This window comes from Cervus canadensis, chromosome X (genome assembly GCF_019320065.1).
Source record: "Cervus canadensis isolate Bull #8, Minnesota chromosome X, ASM1932006v1, whole genome shotgun sequence".
In the NCBI taxonomy this organism is placed as follows: Eukaryota; Metazoa; Chordata; class Mammalia; order Artiodactyla; family Cervidae; genus Cervus; species Cervus canadensis.
In genome coordinates, this window is record NC_057419.1 from 145,858,390 (window position 1) to 145,869,253 (window position 10,864).

At 39.2% G+C, this 10,864-nt stretch overlaps 1 protein-coding gene across 1 annotated transcript; it reads left to right on the forward strand.

Annotated features, from left to right (window-relative positions):
* The first annotated feature begins 10,540 nt into the window (after positions 1–10,540).
* LOC122435815 (histone H2A-Bbd type 2/3-like) lies at positions 10,541–10,864 on the forward strand. The gene has a single exon (XM_043459885.1). The coding sequence runs from the start codon at positions 10,541–10,543 to the stop codon at positions 10,862–10,864; it is 324 nt and encodes a 107-aa protein (XP_043315820.1).

Sequence of the window (10,864 nt, forward strand, 5' to 3'; positions counted from 1 at the left end):
ATATACCTAGCAGTAGAATTGCTGGTCATGTGGTAACTCTATGTTGAATTCTTTGAGTAACTGAAAAACTTTTTCACAATGGCTGCACCATTTTGCATTCCCGCCAGCAGCACATGACAATTTTAATTTTTCCAAAATACTTATTTTCTGTTTTTATTTATTTTTTTAAATTTTTATTGGAGTACAATTGATTTACAATGTGTTAGTTTCAAATGTACAGCAAAGTGAAATGTTTATACATATACATATATCCACTCTTTTTTAGATTATTTTACCACATTAACCATTACAGAGTATTGAGTAGAGTTCCCTGTGCTATGCAGTAGGCACTTATTCATTGTCTATTTTATACATAGTAGTGTGTATATGTCAATCCCAATCTCCCAACTTATTCCTCTGCCTACCTTATCCCCTGGTAACCATTAGGTTGTTTTCTACATCTGTGACTCTATTTCTGTTCTGCAAATAAGTTCATTTGTACCTCCTATTTTTAGATTCCACAAATAAGTGATAACATATATTTGTCTTTCTCTGTCTGACTTACTTAGTATGATAATTTCTAGGTTCATCCGTGTTGCTGCAAATGGCATTATTTTGTTTTTTTATTGCTGCATAATATTCCATTGTATATGTGTACCACATCTTTTTTATCCATTCCACTGTCAATGGATGTTTAGGTTGCTTCCATGTCAAGGCTATTGTAAATTGTGCTGTAGTGAGCATTGAAGTGCATGTCCCTTTTCAAATTATGGACTTCTTCAGATAGATATATGACCAGGGCTGAGATTGCTGGATTATATGGTAGTTCTATTTTTAGTTTTTTCAAAAACTTCCATACTGTTCATCGTGAGTGCACCAATTTACATTCCCACCAACAGTGTAGGAGGGTTTCCTTTTCTCCACACTCTCTCTGGCATTTATTGTTTGTAGATCTTTTGATGATGGCCATTCTGACTCATGTGAGGTGATATGACATTCTAGTTTTGACTTGCATTTCTCTAATAATGAGCAAGGTTGAGCATCTTTTCATGTGTTTATTAGGAATCTGTATGTCTTATTTGGAGAAATGTCTATTTAGGTCTTCTGCCCAGTTTTTGATTGGGTTGTTTGTTTTTGTGGTATTGAGCCACATGAGCTGCTTGTATATTTTGGAGATTAATCCTTTGTCAGCTGCTTCATTTGCAATTATTTTCTCCCATTCTGAGGGCAGTCTTTTCATCTTGTTTATAATCTTCTTTGCTGTGAAAAAGCTTTTAAGTTTAATTAGGTCTCATTTATTTATTTCAGTTTTTATTTCCATTATGCTAGGAGGTGGATCAAAAAGGGTCTTGCTGCAATTTGTGTCAGAAAGCGTTCTGCTTATATTTCCTCTAAGAGTTTTATAGTTTCTGGCCTTACATTTAGGTCTTTAATCCATTTTGAATTTATTTTTGTGTATGGTGTTAGGAAGTGTTCCAATTTCCTTCTTTTTCATGTAGCTGTCCAGTTTTCCCAGCACCACTTACTGAAGAGGCTGTCTTTTGTCCATTGTATATTCTTATCTCCTTTGTCATAAATTAGGTGACCATAGGTGCATGGGCTTATCGCTGGGCTTTCTATTCTGTTCCAGATTGAAGGCAGGAGGAGAAAGGGATGACAGAGGGTGAGATGGGTGGATGGCATCACTGACTTGATGGACATGACTTTGAGCAAGCTTCAGGAGTTGGTGATGGACAGGGAAGCTTGACGTGATGCCGTCCATGGGGTCCCAAAGAGTTGGACACTACTGAGTAACTGAACTGAGCTGATCCTGTTCTGATGATATTTTTATTTTTGTGCCAGTGCCATATTCTCTAGATTACTGTAGTTTTGTCATGTAGTTTGAAGTCAGGGAGCCTGCTTCCTCCAGCTCTGTTTTTCTTTCCCAAAATTGCTTTGGCTATTTGGGGTATTTTGTGTTTCCATACAAATTGTAAAGTTTTCATTCTAATTCTGTAAAAAATGCCATTGGTACTTTGATAGGGATTGCATTGAATTTGTAGATTGTTTTGAATAGTACAGTCATTTTCACAATATTGATTCTTCCAATCCAAGAAGATGGTATATTTCTCCATCTGTTTGTGTTGTCTTTGATTTCTTTCATCAGTATCTTATAGTTTTTTGAGTACAGGTCTTTTGTCTCCTTAGGTAGATTTATTTCTAGATATCTTATTCTTTTTTTTTTTCATTTATTTTTATTAGTTGGAGGCTAATTACTTTACAATATTGAAGTGGGTTTTGTCATACATTGACATGAATCAGCCATGGAGTTACATGTATTCCCCATCCCGATCCCCCCTCCCACCTCCCTCTCCACCCGATTCCTCTGGGTCTTCCCAGTGCACCAGGCCCGAGCACTTGTCTCATGCATCCAACCTGGGCTGGTGATCTGTTTCACTATAGATAATATACATGTTTTGATGCTGTTCTTTCGAAACATCCCACCCTTGCCTTCTCCCACAGAGTCCAAAAGTCTGTTCTGTACATCTGTGTCTCTTTATCTGTTTTGCATATAGGGTTATCATTACCATCTTTCTAAATTCCATATATATGTGTTAGTATGCTGTAATATTCTTTATCTTTCTGGCTTACTTCACTCTGTATAATGGGCTCCAGTTTCATCCTTCTCATTAGAACTGATTCAAATGAATTCTTTTTAATGGTTGAGTAATATTCCATGGTGTATATGTACCACAGCTTTCTTATCCATTCGTCTGCTGATGGGCATCTAGGTTGCTTCCATGTCCTGGCTATTATAAACAGTGCTGCGATGAACATTGGGGTGCACCTGTCTCTTTCAGATCTGGTTTCCTTGGTGTGTATGCCCAGAAGTGGGATTGCTGGGTCATATGGCAGTTCGATTTCCAGTTTTTTAAGAAATCTCCACACTGTTCTCCATAGTGGCTGTACTAGTTTGCATTCCCACCAACAGTGTAAGAGGGTTCCCTTTTCTCCACACCCTCTCCAGCATTTATTGCTTGTAGACTTTTGGATAGCAGCCATCCTGACTGGTGTGTAATAGAAAGCCCAGAGATAAATCCATGAACCTATGGACATCTTATCTTTGACAAAGGAGGCAAGGATATACAATGGAAAAAAGACAAACTCTTTAACAAGTGGTGCTGGGAAAACTGGTCAACCACTTGTAAAAGAATGAAACTAGAACACTTTCTAACACCATACACAAAAATAAACTCAAAATGGATTAAAGATCTAAATGTAAGACCAGAAACTATAAAACTCCTAGAGGAGAACATAGGCAAAACACTCTCCGACATAAATCACAGCAAGATCCTCTATGACCCACCTCCCAGAATATTGGAATTTAAGCAAAACTAAACAAATGGGACCTAATGAAACTTAAAAGCTTTTGCACTACAAAGGAAACTATAAGCAAGGTGAAAAGACAGCCCTCAGATTGGGAGAAAATAATAGCAAATGAAGCAACAGACAAAGGATTAATCTCAAAAATACACAAGCAACTCCTGCAGCTCAATTCCAGAAAAATAAATGACCCAATCAAAAAATGGGCCAAAGAACTAAACAGACATTTCTCCAAAGAAGACATCCAGATGGCTAACAAACACATGAAAAGATGCTCAACATCACTCATTATCAGAGAAATGCAAATCAAAACCACAATGAGGTACCATTACACGCTAGATATCTTATTCTTTTTGTTGTGATGGTAAATGGGATTGTTTCTTTAATTTCTCTTTCTGACATTTCATTGTTAGTGTATAGGAATGTATAGGATTTCTGTGTATTAATTTTGCAACTTTACTAGATTTACTGATTAGTTTTCTGGTAGCATCTTTAGTGTTATCTATATATGGTATCATGTCATCTGCAACCAGTGACAATTTTACTTCTTCTTTTCCAATTTGGATTCCTTTTATTTCTTTTTCTTCTCTGATTGCCCTGGCTAGAACTTCTAAAACTATGCTGAATAATAGTGGTGAGAATGGGCATCCTTGTCTTGTTCCTAATATTAGGGAGGATGCTTTGTTTTTCACCACTGAGATTTGCTATGGGTTTGTTATATATGGTCTTTGTTATGTTGAGGTAGGTTTCCTCTATGCCCACTTTCTGAAGAGTTTTTTTTTTTTTTTAATATATATTACATGGGTTTTTAATTTTGTCAAAAACTTTCTCTGCATCTATTGGGGTGATCATATGGTTTTTATTCTTCTTTAATATGGTAAATCATATTGATTGATTTGCATATATTGAAGGATCCTTGCATTCCTGGGATAAATTCCACTTGATCAGAGTGTATGATCCTTTTAATGTGTTGTTGGACTCTGTTTGCTAGTATTTTGTTGAGGATTTTTGTGTGTATGTTAATCAGTGATATTGGCCTATAATTTCTTTTTTTGGTGATATCTTTGTCTGGTTTTGGTATCAGGTAATGGTGGCCTCATAGAGTGAGCTTGGGTGTGTTCCTTATGCTGCAGTTTTTTGGAAGAGTTTGAGAAGGATAGGTGTTAGCTGTTCTCTAAATTTTTGACAGAATTTGCCTGTGAAGCCATCTGGTTCTGGACTTATTTTGTTGGAAGAGTTTTAATCACTGTTTCACTACTTGTGATTGGTCTGTTGATATTTTCTATTTTATCCTAGTTCATTCTTAGAAGCTAGTACCTTTTAAAGAATCTATCCATTTCTTCAAGGTTGTCCATTTCATTGGCATATAGTTGCTTGGAGTATTCTCTTATGATCATTTGTATTTTGCAGTATCAGTTGTAACTTCTACTTTTTCATTTCTAATTGTATTTATTTCAGTCCTCTCCTGTTTTGTCTTGATGAGTTTGGCTAAAGGTTTATCAATTTTGTTTATTTTCTCAAAGAAAGAGCTTTTAGTTTCATTGATCTTTACAACTGTTTTTTTTTTTTTATTTGGAGAGTATATTTGTTTATTGATTGTCTTCATTAATCTTTACAACTGTTTTTTAAATTTCCATTTCATTTATTTCTGCTCTGATCTTTGTGATTTCTTACCTTCTGCTAACTTTGGGTTTTGTTTGGTCCTCTTACTCTAATTGTGTTAGGTGAAAGGTTAAGATGTTTATTTGAAATTTTAAACTTAAACTTCCTTCTTAGAATTGCTTTTGCTGCATCCCATAGATTTTGGCTTGTCTTATTTTCATTCACTTGTTTCTAGATATTTTCTTTATTTCCTCTTTGATTTCTTCAGTATTCTGTTGGTTATTTAGTAGGATATAGTTTAGCCTACATGTGTTCATGTTTTTTACAATCTTTTTTTTCCTGTAATTGATTTGTAATCTCAGGAAAAAATGCTTGATATGATCTTAATTTTCTCAAATTTACAGAGGCAAGATATGGTCTATCATGGAGAATATTCTGTGTGCACCTGAGAAGAAGTTGTATTCTGCTGCTTTTGGATGGAATGGCGTATAAATACCAATTAATTCTATCTGGTCAAATATATCATTTAGGGCTTGTGTTTTCTTATTGATTTTCTGTCTGGATGATCTACTGGTGTAAGTGGGGTGTTAAAGTCTCCCACTACTATTGTGTTAATGTTGATTTCCCCCTTTATGGCTGATAGCAATTGCCTTATCATGGAGGTGCTCCTAAGTCAGGTGTATAAATAATTACAATTGTTGTGTCTTCCTACTGAATTGAACTCTTGATCATTAGTTTTTTTTAAAATTATAGTCATTACAGTGGATAGGGCAGTGGTGTTATCTCATTGTGATTTTGATTTCCATTTCCCTAATGACTAATTAATTAATGACTAATATTAATTAATTGAGATTGGGTGCAATCTCAAAAATGACAGAAAGAACTCTTTGTTTCCAAGCAAACCATTGAATATCACAGTAATCCAAGTCTATGCCCCAAAGAAGCTGAAGTTAGCTGTTCTATGATGACCTGGAAGATCTTGTAGAACACCAAAAATGATGTTTTTCATCATAGGAAACTGGAATGCAAAATTGGGAAGTCAAGAGACACCTGGAGTAACAGGCAAGTTTGGCCTTGGAGTACAAAATGAAGCAGGGCAAAGGCTAACAGAGTTTTGCCAAGAGAATGCACTGGTCATAGCAAACACACAACAACACAAGAGACGACTCTACACATGGACATCATCAGATGGTCAATACCAAAGTCAGATTGATTATATTCTTTGCAGCCAAAGATGGAGAAGCTCTATACAGTCAGCAAAAACAAGACTGGGAGCTGACTGTGGCTCGGTTCATAAATTCCTTGTTGCCAAATTCAGACTTAAGTTGAAGAAAGTAGGGGAAACCAGTCAACCATTCAGGTATGACCTAAATCAAATCCCTCACGACTATACAGTGGAAGTGAGAAAAAGATTCAAGGGACTAGATGTGATAGGCAGAGTGCTTGATGAACTATGGATGGAGGTTCATGACATTGTACAGGAGACAAGGATCAAGACCATCCCCAAGAAAAAGAAATGCAAAAAAGCAAAATGGCTGTCTGAGGAGGCCTTACAAATAGCTGTGAAAGAAGAGAAGCAAAAAGCAAAGGAGAAAAGGAAAGATATACCCACTTGAATGCAGAGTTCCAAAGAACAGCAAGAAGAGATAAGAAAGCCTTCCTTAGTGATGAATGCAAAGAAATAGAGGAAAACAATAGAATGGGAAAGACTAGAGATCTCTTCAAGAAAATTAGAGATACCAAGGGAACAAACAAAGGACAGAAATGGTATGGATTTAACAGAAGCAGAAAATATTAAGAAGAGGTGGCAAGAATACACAGAAGAACTATACAAAAAAGATCTTCACGACCCAGATAATCATGATGGTGTGATCATTCACCTAGAGCCAGACATCCTGGAATGTGAAGTCAAATGGACCTTAGGAAGCATCACTACAAACCAAGCTAGTGGAGGTGATGGAATTCCAGTTGAGCCATTTCAAATCCTAAAAGATGATGCTGTGAAAGTGCTGCACTCAATATGCCAGCAAATTTGGAAAACTCAGCAGTGGCCACAGGACTGGAAAAGGTCAGTTTTCATTCCAATCCCAAAGAAAGGCAATGCCAAAGAATGCTCAAACTACTGCACAATTGCACTCATCTCACACTCTAGTAAAGTAATACTCAAAATTCTTCAAGCCAGGCTTCTACAATATGTGAACTTCCAGATGTTCAAGCTGGTTTTAGAAAAGGCAGAGGAATCAGAGATCAAATTGCCAACATCTGCTCAATTATTGAAAAAGCAAGAGAGTTCCAGAAAAACATCTATTTCTGCTTTATTGACTATGTCAAAGCCTTTGACTGTGTGGATTACCACAAACTTTGGAAAATTCTTAAAGAAATGGGAATACCAGACCACCTTAACCTGCCTGTTAAGAGGTATAAATCTGTATGCAGGTCAAGAAGCAATAGTTAGAACTGGACATGGAACAAAGGATTGGTTCAAAATTGGGAAAGGAGTGTGTCAAGGCTGTATATTGTCACCCTGCTTATTTAACTTATAGGCAGAGTACATCATGTGAAATGCCAGGCTGGATGAAGCACAAACTAGAATCAAGATTTCTGGGAGAAATATCAACAACCTCAGACATGCAGATAACACCACCTTTATGGCAGAAAGTGAAGAGGAACTAAAGAGCTTGTTGATGAGGGTGAAAGAGGAGAGTGAAAAAGCTGGCTTAAAACTTGACATTTAGAAAACTAAGATCATGGCATCCAGTCCCATCATTTCATGGCAAACAGACGGCAGAAAAATGGAAACAATGACAGACTTTATTTTCTTGTGCTCCAAAATCACAGGATTTTTTTCCCATAGGGATGTGGCCAAGATGGTGGAGTGGGAAGGCTCTGAGCTCACCTCTCCCATTGACACACCAAAATTACTACTATTTACAGACCAACTGTTGATAAGAATAACTTGAACACTAGCAGAAAAGATCTGAAGGAAATAACCACAGTGACACAGGTAGAAGGAGTGAAGACGTGATATAGTCAACACCCATACTCTTGTGGTAGGCAGCACACAAGTGGGAGGATAATTACTATTGCATAGGTTCTCCCCAAGGACAGAGGGGGAGTGAGTCCCACATCATGCTCCTCAGTCTGAGTCCAGTACTAGGAAGACAAGATCCTAGAGCATTTGGAGTCAGTGGGGCTTACTTTTGGGAGAGCCAGAGATCTGCAGAAAATAGAGACTCTACACTTAAAGGGTGAACACAAGATCTCATACACTCTGAGACCAAAGCCAGAAGCAATAATTTGAATGATGCCTGGGAGAGAGCCACTTGCTGATCTTGGAGAGACTTCCAAAGAGGTAGGAGGCAACAGGGACCTCTCCTAGGGACACAGACACTGGCAACAACTATTTTGAAGGGCCCATTCTCAAAATAGATCACAGACATAACTGCAAAACTCTAAAACTCCTAGAAGATAATATAGAAGAAAACCCAGAGGACCATGGGTATGGTGATGACTTTTTAGATAAAGCATGAAAGATGACCTGTGAAAGAAATGAGTGATATGCTGGATGCCATTAAAGTTTAAAACTTCTCTGCAAAATACCCTGTCAAGAGAATAAGACAAGCCACAGACTGGGAGAAAAATATTTGAAAAGGACACATCTCATAAAAGATTGTTATCCAAAATATAAAAAGTATGTACACTTTGGTGTTCATCCTTTGGGTGTAACGTCTATGTCTGTCTTTATTTATTTATTTATTCTGCATGTAGATGTTCAGTTGTTTCAGTATCATTTATTTAAAAGAGTATTTATGTTCTATTATCTTTTTTTGCTCCTTTATCAAAGATTAGTCAATTATCTTTATGTAGGTCCATTTTTAGGCACTCTGTCTATTCCATTTATCTATTTGTTTATTCTTTCACCAATACCACACTATTTTGATTACTGTAGCTTCATGATATGTCTTCAATAGGGTAATGTCAGTCCTCCAACTTTCTCCCTTTCCTTCAATATTTTGTTGGCTGCTGCTAAGGCACTTCCGTTGTGTCTGACTCTTTGCGAACCTTTGAACTGTAATCCTGCCAGATTCCTCAGTTCATGGGATTCTCCAGGCAACAATACTGGAGTGGGCTGCTGTGCCCTCCTCCAGGGGATCTGCTTGACCCTTAGATCGAACCTTTGTCTCTTTACATCTCCTACTTTGGCAGGCAGCTTCTTTACCACTAGTGCCACCTGGGAAGCCCATTGTGTTGGCTATTCTGGGTCCTTTACCTCTCCATATAAATTTCAGAACCATTTTGTTGATGTCTACAACGTAACCTGCTGGGACAATTGGACTTTTTAAATTGGGTTGTTTGTTTATTTATCATAAGTTTTAAGATATCTACATCCTAAGTGTACTCTATCAGTTACATGACCTCAAAATATGTTTTCTATCTGTTGCTTGTCTTTCCAAACTCTGAACAGTATTTCTCATAGAGCTAAATTTTAAATTTTGATAAAATTCAATTTAAAGTCTTTTTTTTTTCCTTTTTAAATTGGAACATCATACCTAAGAATTTTTTGTATAACTCAAAGTAATGAATATTTCTCATGTTTTCATTTATATCACTGGAATAGAACTAAGAGTCTAGAAGTAAACTCATAAATCTATTCATGGAAATACATCCCAAAGAGTTGAAAACAGGTGTGCCTAGGCACACCTAGGCACACCACAGTAGGCACAAGGGAGAAATCTCCCAAATGTCCATCCACTGCTGAGCAGATACAAAATATGTGTGGTCTAGCCATACAGTGAAATACTATTCAGCCAGGAAAAGGAAAGAAGTGCTGATTTGTGCCACCACGGGCATGGGCCCTATGCTCAGTGACAGCAGCCAGACACAGAAGGCCACCTATTTATTGTATGCCTCCACCTCTAGGAAGTCGACAGAACAGGCCAAGGGCCGTGACAAGAACCTGATGAGTGCTTGCCTGAGGACTACAGGGGTGCGGTGGGGGAAACTGCAGGAGGGGGCAGTGGGGAGTGAGTGCCTGGCTGGTACAGGGGTTTCTCTTTGTGGTGGTGCCAACATTCCAGACACGGTGGTGATGGTGGCCCAGCACCGCCAGTGTACACTTGGTGCCACTGGGTGGTCTGCTGCCTTCTCTGTACAAAGGTCTCCTCCCATGGGAAGGGAGTATTCTGACAAAGACAGGGTCCAATGGGCAGGGTGAGCAGCATCCTGCCAGCGCCATGTCTTTGCAGGCCCAGGCCTGTGGGGGTGGGGATGGGGTGGGGGGCATGGGAAATCAGTGACCTCAGGGAGTCTGCCTGTCACAGACTGTGCGCCCCGACCAATGAGGGGCTGGCCCGTGGTTGCTAGGATACGGAGTCGAGGTCTGAGAGTACCAGTTGCCTTGAGAGGATGGGACCAGCTGACTCATCCCGCCGCATCTCACCCCACTGCATCTCATCCCACCGCATCACATCCTGGCGCATCTCATTCCACCGCACCTCATCCCACTGCATCTCATCTCACCGCATCTCATCCCACCGCACCTTATCCCACTGCACCGCAAAGCGAGGCCTCGGAGACAGCGGGCTCAACAGTCAGCATGCCAAGGAAAAGGGGCCGTCGAAGGTCGTCTGGTCGCTGCACTGCCCTTCACGAGCTGTCTTTCTTCATGAGCCACATGGAGCGCCTCCTGCGGGAAGGCCACTATGCCCAGCGCCTGAGCTCTTCCGCACCCATCTTCCTAGCAGCCATCATGCAGCACCTGACTGCCAAGGTACTGGAGCTGGCAGGCAACAAGGCCCAGAACAGCGGTCAGAGGCACATCACCCCAGAGCTGGTGGGCATGGCGGTCCACCACAATGCTCTGCTCAGCGGCTCTTTTGGGATGAAAACTATCTCCCTGGTGGCCCCAGCCCGGCACTAG